Source organism: Accipiter gentilis, chromosome 26 (assembly GCF_929443795.1).
Source record: "Accipiter gentilis chromosome 26, bAccGen1.1, whole genome shotgun sequence".
NCBI classification, from domain to species: Eukaryota; Metazoa; Chordata; class Aves; order Accipitriformes; family Accipitridae; genus Astur; species Astur gentilis.
The window spans coordinates 19,576,781-19,596,040 of record NC_064905.1 but is presented as its reverse complement, the minus strand read 5'-3'; the positions used below and the strand labels follow the sequence as shown (position 1 = coordinate 19,596,040).

The 19,260-nt window shown below is 42.1% G+C and overlaps 1 protein-coding gene across 2 annotated transcripts; it reads left to right on the top strand.

The window, feature by feature from the left end:
• The first annotated feature begins 5,268 nt into the window (after positions 1–5,268).
• C26H5orf24 (chromosome 26 C5orf24 homolog) lies at positions 5,269–18,893 on the top strand. 2 transcript variants are annotated; one of them, XM_049829899.1, is made up of 3 exons: positions 5,269–5,400; positions 14,475–14,904; positions 16,790–18,893. In XM_049829899.1, exons 2-3 carry the CDS (start codon positions 14,478–14,480, stop codon positions 16,828–16,830), a joined length of 468 nt encoding a protein of 155 aa, XP_049685856.1. In that variant the 5' UTR covers positions 5,269–5,400; positions 14,475–14,477; the 3' UTR covers positions 16,831–18,893. The 2 variants fall into 2 exon arrangements, with proteins under 2 accessions (XP_049685856.1, XP_049685855.1); XM_049829898.1 differs by having other exon boundaries at positions 14,475–18,893.
• Positions 18,894–19,260: the final 367 nt, after the last annotated feature.

The window sequence follows — 19,260 nt, the reverse complement described above, 5'->3', positions numbered from 1 at the left end:
TGCTTCTCTGTTTTTTCCTATGACAGTTAACCTCATACTTTTTGGAGTAGGGTGATGTGTAGAGTAACTAGTGCTTGTGTTTTTCTGCTTGAAATGCAGTGAGATGCAGCTCTGACTCAGCTAAGAAAGTCACAGTGAAGGTGTTTGGATACATGAAAACAGGAGCGAAATGTATGTAAGCCAGAGGAGAAGAAACTCTGAAATTAACAAATACAGAAGGAAAAAATAGTGGAAACAAGATGAGAATAAAAGTTTGGAGAAGACACAAGTAATGAAAAATGTTATATTTAGTTCTTTCCAAGTGTTTCCATGGATATAGACAAGATCTTTATGAACATCCCAGTTTGGCTGCTTTCCAGGGAATCTACCCTGGACAGATTCCTGTCACCAGTTCTTGGAAGAGCACAGGGATGCTGTATTTCTTTTTTTTTTTTTTCTTTTTTTTATTTTATTTGTTAATGCACGTAAGCAGAGCTTGTTCTGTTATCTGCCCAGGGTGATACACTACCAGCTTTCTAGGTTGCCTTACACTTTCAGTGCTTGAGTAAACAGTGGTATTTGGGGTGGATGAGTGATACAAGTATTTGATAGCGGATCATGAATGAGTTGCTGCACGTGTGTGCCAGTAATGCAGTGTTGACCTCATGCAGTGGAGGTGGTGAGGGGCGATACTCTGGGAGTGTTGCTGTTCTCAGGGGACAGGACACTGGCACTTTTCGGTGGCAGTGGAGTAAGAGAGAACTGCTGTGTAGGTGAAGGTCTGTGAATGTGGAAGAGACGGTGAGCACCGGGAGTGGCTGCAGGCACAGAAGGGGAGCCCCGTGCCACTGTTTTCCGTGGCAAACCTCCACCACAGCCTGAGGTCCTGGACCCAGCGGGTCCACATCAGAGGTTAGGGGAGGGAGAGAGCAAGACTTTTGATCGCAGCCCTGCTGGCTCCCTTGTTCTCTGTGCAAGTGGCCCACCAAAGACTGAAACAGCAATATTCCTCACCACATTGTGAAATTTTAATACGGACATCCCATCTGTCGCTGTGGTGGCCGTTTGCATGTGAGAGCTGATGCAGCACGTCAAGCTACTCTCTGTATGGACGTGAGTGGGCAACTGGGCAGAGGTTTTGCTCTGTGCCCTAGCCAGGAAAATGGGAGAGGAGGACTAAATCCAGTGTGCTGGGTGGGAAAGACGGAATTCACAGTAAGATGAAAGATGTGTGCAATCACGGTTCAGAATTTTATACTACCCTAACGATACTGCACATCGTCACCACTCTTTGTTTCATTAAATAGGCAGCTTAAGGCTTACTTTACATGTTAGTCTTTATGCTGTAAAATTTGTAACAAAAATGTAATGAGCGTAGATCACAGCCTGGCACGTTCCATAGCTGTTCCCTGTCCTGGCTGCTTGAGATTTTACTTGTACAATTAAAGTAGTGCAGTCTGTTTAATGTGCATTTGGCTGCTAATTAAATAAAAGATTCTGAGGCTCAAAGTGCCATCTGTAGGAGCTTTTCTCACTCGAGTCTTCCAAGTGGAAGACAAAAAAAATAAAGATTTTTAAGCAAAGCTTTGCTAAAATTCTGCAACTGTAATAGCCAAACATAAAACAAACACCAAAGGCTGGATCTAGGATCTTCCTAAAATAAGAAAAAGAATGCCAGAGTCTCAGGGAGAGAGAGTGCACTTTGTTATTTCAGTTCTTCAGACATGTTTACATTTGTAAGAAATGGCAGTTACTTCAGTGAAAATAGTGACAGGCTTAGAGAGACAGGTATGTGTATCTGTGAGAATGGAGCCTGTGTAGCTTGCTAGAATTAGTTTTTAATTTTCTACTGTGGACACGTACTATTGATGTTGTGTTTCTGAACACCTCCATTAAGAGAGCCTTTTCTAAATTTGCCTGAATGCCCTTAAATAGGCTGGTGAGGTGGTTCTCAATGTGAATGTTGGTGTAAAACCAGCCCTTGCCACAAGCCTACTTGCAGCGAGTTACTCGTTCTGGCCTCCTCACGTGACGCTCAAGGAATGCACTTTCCTTTGATTATTTTTCTTGACCCAGATCTCTTCCAAATATGGTCTCAGCTTAAACAAGTTTGTGTTCTTAGAGCTCGGGCGTTTGCAGAAGAAATTCTGGCTTCTAGCTAACTGTGGCTGTATGGGGGGAGTGGAGGCAGAGAGCAACCAAAAAACGTAAAGATAAAAGGCGCACAGCTGGACTCAAATTTGTCCCCAAATGTACATTTTGTAAAATGTTTATACAGTGCTAGAAAGGAAGATTTGTTTTCATAATTTTTAGCTACAGTGGAAACAATTGTTTTTAAATAAATGACCATTAGTCTGAGTGATTGCCACCCAAACACTGCTTTTCTGAGACTTCTCATCTGAAACAGATTTAAATATTTTTCTTTAGTCAAAGGAAAAGATACAAAATTGTCAAGCTGACCAGCATAAGCAGAGGTAAATTAATTAGTATCTCAGAACTAAGTAGTGCTAGTGAGCTAAGAAATTATTAATAACCTACTGCGGAGTGAGCATATGATTCTTAAGTTATTTTATACTTTGGCCATTCCAAGTACAAAGTTCATCATCACAAACGTGTTTCTCAGACAATAAATACCACTGGGCAACTTTTCTGAAACTAACTGCTGAGCAAGGAAAATGTTACACTTAACGAAAATCCTTCATCTTAACTAAAACCTACGTTTCCTGTGCCTGTGCATGTTAGCAAACGAGTGAATCTGTAGAAATTACCAGCTCTGATAATTCATAGTTAAATAGACAGGAGGTTGTGGCAGTTATGGTGCTGAATTCTCCCGGCTTGCTGAGCGCACTGCGTAGCTGAGGTCTGCCGAGAAGGTCATGCATTGCCAGAAGGAACTTGTGATTTTAGGCCCTTCCTCTTCTTGAAAATTTGGATCCACGAGTGAGATGTCTAGTAAGGGAGGAGGGGAATGGGACTTTGCGGTCTGGATGTAGGAGGGGGCGGCATTTCGTTGCATCTTTTACCTTACAGATAATTAATGTAATCGTTCGCTACTGCTAGCAAGAGCAGTCCTTTAGAGAAAGAAAAGGAGGAAGCAGATTTGCAACCTGAGTAGCAGCCTTGCTTCAGGTCCTGGGGAGATTTCACAAAACAAGACAGTTGCAGACCAATTTGTCTTTTGTTTGGTTCCTGTTTTTATTAGCACAGCGTGCGGATGAGGAAACCGGACCCTGTTGCTACCAGATTAATATTTGAGCACTGTAGGCATCGGAGCTGGCTCATCTGGCGTGGGTTTGCCTGGAGCACAATACAGAGCAGTCGCACACAGGCAGCACCCTCACGGAGGCACATCCAGCTCCAAGGTCAAACATTTAGATCTCGCTCTGCCAGTCTGCTGGCAATAGCGTCGACAACAGCCCGATTCAGGTTTCACAGCTTCTTGGGATGGCACCTTTCACTGCGTCACATTACAAGTTCACTCCTCTCTAGTATCTGACCAGTTCTGCATGCTGTTGAGATCAAGGTTTCTTCTAGATGAATCAGGAGCCTGAGCCCAGCCTGACTTCCATCACCTTCCAGACTAAGATATTAAAAGGAAAATAACGGGATACCAAAGAGGTATCAAACTCTACCACTTTTGGTTGGTGGCAGCATTTCCAGCAAGAGTTAAAAACAGCAGAAAGATGAGGTTCGTAAATAAAATGAATCATTTGCTAAATTAAGCTAAATAAATGCTGCTTTTCCCTGCTGCTTTCTTATATTGCAAGTGAGGATTCCTGCATGCATTAGGAAGCACTGGCAAAAAAAATGAACCATCGTCTTGGCAGGATGTTTCACAGCAATTTTCGGCCTGAAGAGCTCCAAGTATTGTAGAAATGGGGTACCACAGGGTTGGAGTACAGCAGTCAGCTGCCCAAACAACAGCAGAAGAGGAAAATATTTAGAAAAACAGAATTAGCCATTTGTAAAAGCTGCAGTTTCTTTTTCTGCCTGGTCTTTCTCGCTTTTATTTTTAAGACCTCATCTGAATAACACAGAACATCTTTCAGACTCTTTCACGTGCCAGTCATTTAAGGACTCGCGTGCTCATTTAGACCCTGTGGTTTGAAGGTCTATGTGCTACTGTCCATCAGTGGCCCAAGGGCGCTATCAGAGGGCAGGAAGGTTTGGATGAATATACAGTGGCACTGATGCTGTCAGCATCATTAACAAACGTGGATAAAAAAATCTGTTGGTCATAGCCCTCAATAAAGTGGGCCGTCACATTGTTATACTAAAACTGACCTTGACAACAGAAGGTTAGATTGTGAAAAGTGTCGGGCACTTAAAATTCCCGTTTCTGTGGGATCTTTTTGGAAATAGTTGAAGTTGCTGTTCCTGCTCGAAGCTATAAAGCCTTGTTTATAGCGAAGTGCCACTGCAATACTAAACTCTTCAGAACATAGATGGATGAAACGGCAAAATATTTAATAACAGTACTTCATTGCAGCTGGTGCTGCAAAACACCAGTGGCTAATGGTACATGGACTCAACCCTTGTATGATTTACATTGGAAATGTCTTTAGTGCGACGTGTAAGAGAACTAACCTAATATGTTATTTTAAAACAGCCCTAAAGCTTGACTGCGACACGTGTACTTTTGGGACAGAAAATATCACACTCCTCTATCCAAATGAAAGTAATGGAAACACCAAGCATCCTGAATCAGCTTTCATGAATGTGCTTAACCGTTTACGGTATTTAACATACACAGGCCACGTTCTATGCTTTATTTTACTACACAATAGATCGGGTGATCTATCCTTGGGAGCCAGCTGCAAAGATGAATGTGAATAATGCTGCTATGTGGTGGAGAAGAACAGGAACGACAGCTCAGTGCAAGCGCTCCCCTGCCCTGTCACAGAGGCCCAGGGCGATAGCGATGGCGATCGCTCGCCTGCACCCGAGGCCGCCGCGCACCATCCCAGCTGCCCTCCTTGCCTGCCCGGCGGCCCTGCCTTCTCCTGTGTGCGAAAGCCAGGTGCCGTCAGGGCGGCCGGCCTCCCCTCACCTCGCCCCTCGGCAGCCCCCTGCGCGCCTCGCACCTCAGCCCAGCGCCCGCCCGCCACCTTCCCGCCCGCAGGACAAAATGGCGGCGGGTCCCCCACACTGAGCGCCTCAGAGGCGGGAGGAGCCCCCTCCCCCCTCCCCCCTCCGCCGGCTCGGCTCGGCCCCGCCCCGCCCCGCGCGCGCACGCTCGCCGCCCGCGCGCCCCCGCGGCGCGGCCCCCCGCTCGGGAGCGCGCCCCGCCCTCCCTCCCGCCCGCGCCCGCCGCAGCGCCGCTCCCTGCAGCTGCCCGGCGGGGTGTGGGGGAGGCGGCCGCTCGCTCCCGCCCGCCCGCCCGCTCGTCCGCCGCCCTGCAGGCCGCCCCGATCTCCTCAGGTAGGTGCGGGCCGGGGACCGCGGTCCCCCGACCCCTTCTCCGCGCGGTGGGTAGGCGGCGGGCGGGCAAGATGGAGACGCGACCGGCGGGGGAGGGGAGCGGAGCCGAGCTGGAGCTCCGCTCCCCTCCCCTCCCCCGCCGGCCGCGTCCAGCCCCGCCGCTGAGGGGGATCCCCCGGTCTCCTCACGGTGGGGGGTGGGAGGGGGCCGCCTGCGCTCCGTTCCGGGGTACGGGAGCTCGGCCCCGCAGGGCCGCGGGAGGGGAGCTGCGCCATCGCCGCCCCGTCCCGCTGTCCCCCCGCCCGGGCGGGAGGGAGCCGGGCCGTGCCCTGGGCCAAGGCGGGGGGCTGGGCCCTGTTTCTTGCTACCCACGCAAGACAGGTGACACGGGAGGCGAGCCCCCTTTCCCCCGCAGTGACCCCAGGCGCGGCTGTGGTGGCAGCTGAGGCGGCGGGCCGGGGCCGGAGGGAGCTGTGCCGCCCCTTTGTCCCCTCAGCTGGCCCTTGGCCTCCTCAGGTGGAGCTGGGGCCTCCTGCTGCGTCCCAGCCTGGTCACTCCGCCACGGTCAGGAATTATTAATTCCCTTCAGCACCTACAGCTCTTGTGAGTGGGGATAGTGTATATGCAGTGCTTTTTACTTAGATTTCCATTAGCGTGTGGGATCTTAATGCGTACGTACAGTCCATGGTTGTCTTTCCTTGGCGTACCTGGGTAGCGGATGCCTTCGTTCACCTGCATGTCAGGGTATCTGGATAACCTCTGTAATGTTCCTTCTGAGCCTCTTTGCGTTCTAGCAAAACGCGTGTGAGTGGTGTATTTTCTTGCATATAGTTACAGATAGTTTAGTACATCCATATTCGTGCATAGCCCTTCTGGGGTAATTAATTAGTGAATAGTTGCACCTTTAATTTGTATGCATTTTTCTCTGGATATCTCTTTAAAGAAAGTAACAGTTGTTTTGATCTACATGGTTTTTATTTTTGTAAAATGAAAGAGAAGGGGGAACACTGAGTTAATATATTTCTTAAATGATGGTTTATTTCTATTTCAGTCTTCAGATGCCACACTTTCTCTTACAACTTCTTTCTTTTTGTGTGTATCTGTATCCTTCAGGTTTTAGATGCAACCCTAAAGAAAAAAGTCCCACATGTTTGTCCATTGACCATTGTTGAACAGATTCAACAAGTGGACTTTGTCTTTTCTGTGGTCTAGCATAAGTATGCTGCAGTGGCTGTGTTTGGGTGTGTTGACAGGTGCCTGGAGCCTTTTGCACCAGTCCTGTCGCAGAAAAACACCATGGAAGTGCACATCAGGAAGGAGGTGTTTGATCTATCTCTTAAGCTTCAAAACCCTTTTGTGGGAGGAGGCTATGGAAAGAGGAGAGGGTAGGTGAGAACACCCACTGAGATGAATGAGCACCTCTTACCTCTCCGAGCTATTGTTCTAGACTACAGCAAGGTCTGTTCCCTGGGGAGAAGAGCGGGTGGGCGAGAACACCCACAGAGATGAATAAGCATCTTGAGCTCCTCAAAGCCATTGTTCTAGGCTGTGGTGAGGTCTGCTCCTGTTTACCTGGGAATAGCTCCTTGAGGTGAACGGACAATTTCACAAACACTAATAATCCTTTCTTTGTAAAGATCTACCTCTACCTGCTCCATCATTCATATGCATATTTGGATTGCCTTGAAGTTTGGTAATTACAGAACCACAGAATAATCAGGGTGCAGTTTCACAACCTTAGTCTTCTAAGCCAGTCTATCTGGCCTGATGGCTGCCTTGATTCTGTGCTGCCCCATCCCCAGATGTGGGCGTTTTCCCCAACCTCCATTCCCTGGTGCTGTGTTTGGGACTTGTCATGCCCTTCATTCAGGTCTTTTAAGTCCATTAAGTTGTCAAAGTCATCTTTTTGAGGTCTAGTTAGTTTTTTAAGTAACTGGGACCAATGGCGAGTGGGTCAGTGGCAGCCAGTGGGTAACGTGGCTTAGGCTGACCTGGGGCCTCTGTCTCTGTGCTTCTAATGGAAATGCTTGTTTCTGTTCCTGTCTTGCCTTAATGCCAGCCGACTGCTGCTTTTGCTTTCTTGTTGGATTAGTTTTCACCTGGGTTAGATCCCTTGTGTTGGTTTGTCCTGCTCTTGCACAATAGTTAGTGTTGGCAGAGGGAGTGGGAATGTGGGAGACGACAAAAGGGCAAGATTGTCCCGTTCAGAAAAAAGGCGGATTTGGAGTGGTTTCTACTGATTATGAAACCAAACTGTCAATTGTGTCAGTGTAACTGGAGGTGCACAGTTAATTAAATCATTGACGTGATCTTCCTTAATTTTTGTGAAGCTATCTTAACCCTCTCAGGTGTTCTGTTTCACATTATCACATGGTTATATGATCTTAATTTTAGGGTGGGAAGAAGTCAGCTGACATTCTTGCTGATGTTAGCATCTAGTGAAACTCTGCCCTTCGATATGACTTACTTGTCTTTTAAGGTTAGAAAGCCTAACAATTACTTGTTTGCTTGGTTCTGCAATCACATCATGAACGATCCCTAAAAGTTCACAGTTTACTTGACACTTAGCCTAGCTAGCGCCTGACAACATCTAATCTTTGTGAGAGCAGTGCTGATCTCTGTGTTTAATACAAAGCTGGTGTTTAGCCTTTGGAGAGCACTGTTTCTCCAAGGGTGCCTGAGTCGAAAGGCTTGAACTCCCAGAGGCAGAGATACACCCAGGTTGCAGCTCTCCAGTAAGGAGCAGGAGTCGCAGCCCCTTTGTGAGGGAAGGCTCCCCCTCCGCCTGGCACATCTGGGGAAGAGGAATTTGAAGGGGTTGGGTATATCAGCTCCAAATAACTCTTCGCTTAACTACCATCATGTAAGAAAATGATGCTGGGTCACTGGAGGAATACTTCTAAGTTTTTGTATTGCTTGGGGAACTCTTAATTTCTTAGTCTTTTTGCACTAAGAATAATTGAGAAAGAAACTGTTTTCAAAATCATGAGACTGCAAATTGAAGAAACAACATAGTGTCATGTAGTAGCTCTAGCAAGTCACTGCTGTAAATAAATTGTTCTTATATTTGGGCTGTTTTTAATATATTTTATCTAGTGTCGAGAAAAATCATATTATGCAATCAACTGTAGAAAGTGCTTCGTCAGCACAGTTTGGAGGAACTGGTTATCTAGCTTCAGAAGTAGATTAGATTTCAAATGTAGGTTCAGGTGTTACAGTGTATGTTGTACCACTGATAGGATTTCATAGTTAGTATTTTTAAAATATTTACATTTATGGGAATACTTAAGGTGGGTGCAACATTGTGAAAACAAGTGGTTGCAGGTTTTTAAAATTTGGGTAAAGCCCTACTTTAGCAAGAGTTAATGTGGAGAAAAGGAGCTGACAATAAAAGGGACACTTTAAAAACATTTAAATTTATGTAATTCTTTCTTTTAACTGAGTGATGAAAGTATTTCTCACACCAGCTATCCTGAGAGAGAAGAGCAGAACCTATACTGTATCTCTGTTGCAATCTTGAAAGGGAAAATATCGCTGCTGCTGCTTGAACTCCCGCCCTGCAAGGAAAATGAGCCCTTTGGTATTCCCCAGGGCCTGCAGGCCCTGTGCTGTTGTATGTGGCATAGAGCGTTCTTTATGCAGAGATCTTGAACAGAGCTGGTCCTGTGCTCCACTGCAATGGTTTTAATTGGTAGAAGTGACGTTCAGAGTACTAGTGCAGAAATAATACTTGTATCTGCTTGTGGTTTTTAGCATGTCATATACTTTTTCTGTGTTGGATGATGATGAAAATGTACTTCTACAGCCTCCTACAGCTTCATCAATGCTGTTGAAACTATTGCAAGCTCAGCTGTGGAAAACTTCAGAAAAATGAGTGGGTTTTATATACTAACCCTCATTAAAAAAAAATTGTCCCTGTTGGTGATAGGAGTTTACCTTTCCTGGTATTCCATCATTTGAAAACCTATAATATAGGTGTACTTCCAGTTTTGTTCAGACTCAAGCGTGTTTTACCAGAAGTCAAAAGCAGTTGCTGAGTCAGGACTGTTCTGGTGCTAACCAGGCTGCAGTTACAGAAAGCAGGCTGGGGTGGGTGAGTCCAGAGCAGTTGCCTGCTTCTTATATTGGAACTGATTATTCTGCTAATGCAGATAATGGGTCGCAGGTCCAGTACTCAGTATACAATAGGTAATGAGCAAGTGCCTGTTCTGGGGGCTTGTGTACTTTATTTGCTTGTGAAAGTTTTCATCTTGTCTACGCTGGCAGCTGAATTCTGCCCATGAAGAAGGCAAAGGGCGTGATGTTTGAAAGCTAAAGACAGCATCATGTCACAATCCAAGAGGGCGTTCTTATGTAATGTGAAGTGAGTAGCTTTGATCTTAAAATTTTGTGTTGTGAACAAGACACAAATGGGGATTTTCTGCATAGTTTCAAGCCTAGAGAGGGACGGCCCATACCAGTAACAGAAGCCTTAGCGGTTAAAAGCTAGAGCGGTGCAGTATGTTAACCTGTATTTGGGGATACAAGGACGGACTCTCTGTCTGTCCAAAACCTGTCATATCAGTGGAATTAGGTGAAATTTCATAAGTTTCTTGCTGTGTCTGTATTGCCTATAATGTGGTTTCTGTTTGTCGTGTTTTAACCCCAGCTGGTAACTAAGCCCTACACAGCCGCTCGCTCACTCCCCCCACCGGTGGGAGGGGGGGAGAGAATCAGAAGAGTAAACGTGAGAAAACTCGTGGGTTGAGATAAAGACAGTTTAACAGGTAAAGCAAAAGCTGTGCATGCAAGCAAAGCAAAACAAGGAATTCATTCCCCACTTCCGATGAGCAGGCAGGTGTTCAGCCATCTCCAGGAAAGCAGGGCTCCATCACGCCTAACAGTGACTTGGGAAGACAAACGCCATCACTCCAAACGTCCCCCCCTTCTTCTTCCTCCAGCTTTATATCCTGACTGTGATGTCATATGGTCTGGAATATCCCTTGGGTCAGTTGGGGTCAGCTGTCCTGGCTGTGTTCCCTGCCAACTTCCCCAGCCTGCTGGCTAGTGGGGTGGGATGAGAAGCAGAAAAGGTCTTGACTCTGTGTAAGCACTGCTTAGCAATAATGAAAACATCTCTATTATCAACACTGTTTTCAGCACAAATCCAAAACATAGCCCCATACTAGCTACTATGAAGAAAATTAATCTATCCCAGCCAAAACCAGCACACTGTTTCATCTCCCAGCAGAATAAAGCAAACGATATCAAGCTTGACTCTGAAATACAAAAGAATCCTAACAGCAGCCTCATATGTTGTGTATTGACCGATCAGTAGCCTGGCTGTCATCTGAGCAAAACAAAACTTCAGACTCACCTCGCTGGTGCTAAAGCAGGTTAACTTTGCAAGAGAGTGGCAGCGCAGCTGTACTTTAAAAGGAGGGGTTGTTACCATGCCCAGAAATCCCCCCACAGCAAAGCTTTGTGGGTCCTGCATGGATGGTCCTGTTTCTTTCTTTATTTCTAGCAGCTGTGGGGCTTCTGTGCTTTGTTGCATGGGAAGCTCTAATGCTGCCTCTCTTTTCCCAAAGCTAGCTTATCCAGTTGTCTCCTCCTTTCCCCAGCATTTGTATAGAAATAAATTACCAGATAGAAAAGGACCCATACAGAAAATCCTTCACAGCCACTTTCCAGTAAAAACCTTTTTGAAATACGACTCAATTTTGTTACTACAATGCCTCATCTTAACTATTTGTTTACATAGAAACATTCAACTAGTCAGTTGAATCAGTTTAAAAACTTGATTTAAGTAAACTGTTGCAAATATCTTTTACATGTCTATTTACAGGTTTAAAACAAGTAAGTTCAATTTCACTGAAAACTTTTCTGGCCAGTTTTATTTAAGAATGCTCGCACACAAAGTTGTATGTGTTTGGCTCCACAGTTTAGCTACAGTGTGATTTTTAAATTGGTGTAGCTTTGCATTTTATACCAGTTCTCATTTATACTGTATATCTCCCTGCCAAGAAACCTGGTTCCACTCTACAGATAGACTCACTACATTCTTTTATTCCCTGCTGTAATGTGAACGAAGTAAAATTATGCTGGAGATGTCCATGTTAGGGTAATTAAGCTCAATTACAGATTTCCTTTTTAAAACTTTTCAAAAAAGTCTTAAATCAAAAAAACACAAAATGAACCTTGGCTACTCCTTGAAATTTTCATGGTTTGATGAAAAACGGGGGGGGGGGGGGGGGGGGGGGGGGAGCATTAAAAAAAATCCCATTGGCTGTCTTCCACCAACAGTGTGTGGGGTTTTTTAAGCTTCCTCTTGTAAGAAATTTTAAACAGTTACTGATTTGTATGTCTTTCTTCTTTCATCAATTACAGTGATACTGGCTGTTGCCAGATGGAAGGTAAACTAGCATCAGCCAGGTTTTGTATGTAAAGTTAGTGTTTGTCAAGAGCTCTCAGGGATACTACAGTAGACACAAAACACATGCATATGGTGATGAAGCTCCAACGTTTGGCAGTTACAGCAGGACATATTCACTGTCTAGGAGTACCTGTGATAGTTCTCAGGAAGGATGGATGGTGTCTGTAGGAAAAAAACCCCTGACTGTAATGAGGAGAAAAAGCAGAGAATAGGAGTGTAACATAGGCAGGAGCAAGTCTGAGTGGTGGTCGGTCTCCTGAGAAATACCGGAGGCCCTCACTTTATTCAGTGCCTTCTCCCTGCTCTGGTGTGTTCCTTGGATACTGGGCAGCTGAACTGATCCTTCTTTGTGGCAGTCAAGCTTGGAGAGGCTTTTTGGGGTGAAGCCAGTATTCCTGCGTTTAAAGTGAGTACTGAGACAAGAATGCTGCTAACCATTCCAAGTGTCCTCTAGTGTATCAACAAACAGATGAATAGCCTTTCGGAGCCGCTGGGCTTACCCTCTCAGCAGCAGAAGTATACTATCAGAACCCTTATGTTGGCAATTACGTATCATGAAAAATCTCAGGTATTTTTTGTGATATTGTGGGCCCTATTCTAGTGGGGTTAAAGAAAGGTAACATTTTTTTTGACTGCTAATTGTAGAAAACCTTAAGATTCCTTTTTATTGCTGCACAGAAGAGTCTGTCTGGTCTCTTGACCTGTAGCTTACTTGTTCTTTGCTAAGTGCAGACTTGCTAATTATTCTTAGTTGTTTCGTTTGCTAGTCAACACCTGCAGTAACAGTGATTTCACATTTGTTGCACCGTACCCCCTTCAGCACACCAGACTTGTAGCGCTCAGATAATCTCTGCTAGAATATTTAAATATTTAAACGATATTGCTATCATAATTTCACTATTTGACATAAAACCATATTCGAGTATTTGCACAAGAGTAATGCATACACTGTAATGCGCATTTGACGAGCCAAGGTAAATTGTAAATTGGGTGTTACTCTGGGAATGTATCCATTGTAATCAGAAGAAAAGGGCACAGGGATTTACTCCTGGGTAAACAGACTGTCTCTGCTGTACACTTTCTCTCTGGCTGGGAGGAGACATTCATAACTGCCAAATAAATTCAGTAATCAATGGTAGAGTTTAAATTGGGTTGCTGTAGGAGATATTCCAGAACTACTGCAGGGAAAATACAATAAATCTTCCAGACCTTATCTACTAGAGAAATTTACCACAGGAAGAAATATTTGGTGTCCTAAGCATGTCTGTAGGGCGCAGAAGCACTCTGATGTGCCAGGTATTGATTGGCTTAATCTTGTCTTCAGCATGGTTAAATATTACTATCTTAAACTGAGTATTTACAGCTTATTGAAGTTGTAGAACCAGTATAGTTGAATGGATGAAAAGATCATGTTGCTCCTTGTGTGCCTTGCTGGCTTCTTATAGTATTGCCACTCTTAAGAAATCTGAGGCAGTATCTGTGCAGTTGGTATTTAGAAGCATTAATCCTAAAAACGTTTTAGTATACTAGTAATATTGTTAATTGTTGTGATTCTGCCCCAGTACATTATGCTGCAGGGATTTGATATGATAGATACAAGCATAACCAGTTTACTTAGAAATAGGTGCTCGTAATTATGATGGTGGCTGTACATGATTTCTAGCAGCTGGACATCAGTTTGTCCATTGGAACAGGGCTTAGCCTGCAGTAACATGCAGGTGAGCGTCACCCTTCTGCCATCCTGAAGATAGGGGTTTGATTCTTGTTTAAACAAGTAAACCTCTGTAAACAAAGCACAGCTCAAGTTGTTTTTGTCTAACGAAAAGAGCAGGCTATATAAAACAGTTGATGACCTTGACGGACCACATTTGTTTTCCTGAATATTTGGAGATGTGTGACAGCGTGCACGTCTGTAACAGGAGTCATGTTGTTTTTCCCAAAGTTGTTACCTTGGAGTTGGCATTACCAGCAACTTGCACCTGCTCTTCTAACTAGGACAGCAGTGGCTTTTCTGGAGTCTAGTATCTTGTACTTTGTAATAGATTCATTCTGTACCTCTGCTTTCCCAACTATGGCACCATTGTCTTTGCTGAATGCATAACCTGTTTCTTTCTGTCACATTAATTGTGACAAGAAATGACAAAACTGATCAGTGTTTTATTAATTTGCTGCAGTTAAATGGAAAAAAAAAATCTTCAGGCGCTTGTATCTACTAAATCAAGAGAGTGATAACCATATTTTTCCTTGACTCACAAGCAATAGGTTAATCTTAACAACTAGATGGCTAGAATTTACATGAGATTCAGTTAGAAAGGTTCTGAAACTGTGGTGGGTGAGTGTATATTGTATATTTGGTTGCTTAAATGCTCTTGTTCAGTTCTGTAACATACTTCTTCCCTAATTATACCTATCTGAATAATACATGGGTTTAATTGTCATTTTTAACTGTGTAAAGGTTACTGTGCAAAACCTCAAGTGAAAGCTTAATAAAACTAATCTTAAAAAGTAATTTACTGACATCAATACTGTTTATTAAAAATAGACAAAGTAGTTCAGACTAATTTTAAGAAATAGACGTAGCTTTTGAAAGATGCTCACTTGTGGAATGGTGCAGTATTATTGTATATTGATACATATTTGTCTCTCTTATTTTTGGTAGAAAATGATGCACCCTGTTGCCAGCAGTAATACAGCTTTCTGTGGGACCGGCAAGAGTTCTTGCCTTAACGAAGACAATGTGAGATCTGCCGATCAGTTTGACTTGTATGCCACACAGCAAAGTAAATACAGCCACGCAGTCAGCCACAAACCAATTGCATGCCAGAGACAAGATGCGTTGAACGAATCGCACTTGCAGACCACAAGTGGCAGGAATATAGAGACAAAAGATGAACTAAAGAAAAAGAAAAACCTCAACCGATCTGGTAAACGTGGAAGGCCATCAGGGACCACAAAATCAGCAGGGTACCGAACCAGCACAGGTCGACCCCTGGGGACCACCAAAGCAGCTGGATTTAAGACAAGTCCAGGCAGACCCTTGGGTACAACTAAAGCAGCAGGATACAAAGTCAGCCCAGGCAGACCTCCAGGTAGCATTAAAGCTCTATCACGGCTTGCAAATCTAAGTTATACTTGTGGCAGTGCAGCTTTTCCCTACCCTATGGTGCATAACAGAGGAGTACATGCTGCTGGTGAAACTAGTAGCAAAATCAAACAGCCAAATGAATGAAAGGAGGGAATTAGTAACTCCTTACTAATCTGCTTTACTCTGAATTTTGGCATGTTTCTTGCATTTTGTTGTAGTGTTTGCCTAAGTCTGAGATTCTAGATTTTATTTTTATTCAAATAATGCCATAGGCTACGGGTGCAATTCAGTATCTTTTCAATGTTGAGAAGGCACTGGTTTAAAAAGTTTTTTTGTTGGTTTTAAGTCATAATTTATAAGAAAGTCTGAAGTGATGCATTATGCCTTGGTGTCGATACTTAAGTGATGTCCATGTTCCTAGTTTTACATTCAATTTCTGGTAAATCTAGTTGTGTCGTTATGCATTAAATAATTGAAATAAGAAGGACAGAATTAGCTGGCTGTTGGTTCATGATGTGGCCTACCCCACAATAAGGAACTTGGCCAGATGAGTTCTTACTTGATAAGAAAAAATGGATTAAGAAAGCAGCAAGCTACATTTTCCACTTCTGCAGGAGCTTCTACAGACCTCAAATAGATACTTAAAAAACAAACAAACAATAAAACCCAACCTTTTTTTAAAGTGCTGATTTCAGGTGGCTTTTGTTTCTGGAGTTGTAGCATTAAGTCAATTTCAACTGATGCTCCAAAAATATTTTTGAAAATATTAAGGAAAACTGAGCATTTGTACAGCACATTACAGCTTCACAGCGCCTTATTAATACGAGCTAATTTGCCTTTAGGTGATAGCTGTTCTTTTGGTTATGCTGTTACAGGATTCTGCTGTGTACTTTTGAAATGCCTAATAGTATGTATACCAAACCACAAATAATTCTTTGAAATTTGAAATATTTTATAGGAAATTAAGAACTGTTCATTCTAGTTACGCACTTGGTTAATATTGAACAGTATGTTCTTAAATCTGTAAATAGCTATTTACACTGTTTTTTGCCTTTAAAATCTGTGCTTAGGTGGCGACAGTTTAATAGCTTTTAAAGTATTAATCTATAATGTTTACAAATTAAACTTTTTAAATATACACTGTTGCCAAGTTTTCAGACTTAGTTTTGCCAGATATTCCTGGAAATACAGTTATTTCGTTGTTTGACACTTATACTATATTTAAGTTATGGAAGCTTATATATCTACCAAAGGACGCCATTTTCATGATTTATAAAAGCAAACTGTATAGCTGATGCAAACAGGATGCAGTTTACTGCACTGCTAGACCCCAGATATGAAGTAATTCATCTATGCATGCAAGCTGAAAAAAATGTTGTTGGTTAACTATAAATACCTTTCTTGACTCAAACTAAAACCTCCCCTCCTTCTAAAAGAAATGTTCCATTTTTCAACTGGGTGCATTTAATTTTTTTTTTACATGTGAGAGAGTGTGCGAGTGTGTGTGTAAAATACTTTAATCTAGACTTCAGAAAAAATCAGTCCTCAATGTTGCATATTGTTTGTTCTAAATTTATTTCACTGGAATTAATGCTTTTTTTTTTTCCCCATCTTGAAGAAAGTTTATGTTTAAGTTGTTTCACGTATAATATGACATTATGATAAATTTGTAGCTTCAAATATCTGGGGAGGGGGGAACATATAGAGTTTGCAGATTTGGGGGAGCATAAAAATTTGGGTTAATTGAGCCTGTGCTGAATGAGTAATGATGCTGATAATTTTTGTTAACATAAATGCTATTCTGGCCTGCTGTCATTTTGATGAGAACTCTTGATTTCAGTGATGACAACTTAAGAAACAGATGTCATGTTTCATACCTTTTTTATCAGGAAAAAAGCAGCAAGCCTTCAGGTGTTCCAGTGATGCCTAACACATATTGAGCTGGACTTTATGCTGTACTTTACAATAGGTGTGTTGAATTGTTTTGGGGGAACTGTGTATGCACTGGCAACTAAGACAATGAACCTCAACTATACTGGATGGCTCCTTAGTCAATAGACGAACTAATGGCAGCTAAACTGCTACTAAAAAATAGTTTCTTCGTGCTGAAGCTATGAAATCCAGTTATACGTTCTGTTCCTCAACAAACTCGCAAGTCTGAAATTTAGCAGTCTTTCTCAGAATGATGTAACTTCTGACACATGCAAAATGCTAACATGAGTTAATTCACCCTCAGGATCTGTATTGTATTGGGAATTTTTAATCAGATGATTTTTCAACAAAAGACTGCTTTAAGTTCTTTCCTGAACTCAGCTGGGAAAGCAGTCCTCTTCAGCTGAATGTAATAACTGCAGGAGAGTCACACCTCGCTGGCAAGGAACGTGTTGCATGTCACCACTGTACCTTGGAGAAACTCCACTTCTTACCTCCTCCTGTTTATCCTGTTTGCTCCTGTTCGGTTTCTCACTTGTGCATCTACTCAATGGTGCTGTGCTGTGTGTCAGGAGATAATGCAGATGTATTGCTGTTCTGCTAGTATAATGAATTTTGTATTCAAGTATGCTGATGAAATAATGAAATCATCTAAGCAATTTCTGTTCATTACAGTGTTTATTAATTATATCAGATGGAATATAATCCCAGTAAAAAACAATTAACATTGTCAATTGTGAAATGATGAGCATAAAGTAGAAAAGTGTTCAGAGAGTCTGTAATGGGCTGCCTGGCACTCTAGATTTAGCAAGGAGACCAGAAGTGCACTGCTGGGCATTTCCTAATTCTGGTTTATTTTTTATCTAACTATAGTTTACTGGTGCCATGCAGTGAGGGGAAGAAAAAAGAAGTTAAGAGATTCAAAGTGAACTAGAAGAGGAATTTTCAAATATTTCTGCTTTTCCTATGTATAATCTGCAGAATACATTGTGCTTTTTTTTCCAACACCTTTCTTTCCATGAGAAACACTGAAACAGCATGTTAATGCCTAAACTTTATTAGTACCAATGGGAAAACTGGCCTTTTCCCCCCATAGTATGAAAACGTTACTTGTAAGGTAAATTGCTTATTTTATATTATATATCATAATTCAGCTATTCATAAGCTAGGATCACTGTTGTGTGTTAACACTGTTCAGAAGATCTACATGTCAAGTTTGTTTTTTAATAATTTCTTTTAATTATCAAGTTTCTAACGTCTTATTTATGCACAAATGAAATATATTAGCTTGCTATTATTCCTTAATGATGCTATACAAGTTCACTGTTTAATATACATATAGTAACTACTATTCAGTTTCTGATTAAATTTACTTAAACTTTAAAACCAAATAATTTTGCTACTATAAAGTCTTGCACTGGACATATTCAAGATGCTAGCACCATATTTTGGCAGAAAAAAATCAGATACCATCAGAAGTGGCTGACTTTGATATCAAAGATAGTATTTTTAAAATCAGCAGTTAGCTTTGTCATTAAAGCAATGTTCTTTATATCTTGGATTTAGTTTAAACTAATCAAAATAACTATGTATCAAGAGCCATTGAAGATCTCTGTTCTGAATGAATATATTTTCATTTTGTCTGAAAGATCTTAGAGTTCAGTCAGGACAAAACCAAGCCTTGTCAGTGAAAAGTGATGTGTCTGTGAAAAGAATTACTTGGAACTACAATACACAGAGTAATTCAGATGAGAATTTAACTCCCTCCCCCATTTTTGAAGAGCTTTAAAAGGCAGAGCAATGTGAAGTCATTTGTCCGATGGTTTCATCAGCTGTGACTCTGCTGTTCTTTGTTATATGTATAATAATGTTTCATGCTATCCTTAGAGTTGACAGTTAAAACAGTTGGTAACAATCATAAATACTTTGAATTGCAGACTTCATTTCTGACCACAAAAGAAGTTTATTCTTCTCTATTTTAATGCATATATTTTAACACTGCTTAAATATATTTATGACTTCAGTAGAGACTAGACCTTTCTCCTTGTGATTTTTTTTTTTTTTTCAAATAGAAAAAATCTGTATTCTGAAATTTGAACCACTTTCTGATACTTTAATCTTTCATCATTTGCTTTTCCACAGGTTTACTTTGGGGGAAACAGTAATCTGTTAAATAACTAGTATCAGCACCCCGTCCTCTGCTGTAAAAAGCCTGATTAGATACTGTGTATGTTTTTATGTCCATGAACTTGAGCTACTCGTGTGCAATTATGTGTATGGGAATGGAGTAGTGTTCATGATCTGTATTTACATCATCATATGGATGTATATTTATTAATAAAGTTAATACTTTAAAACCTAACAATTTTTTCTCTGGGCTTTTTTTAATAGCTTCTAAACTCTGGTTGAAGATGCCTGTTGACAGCAT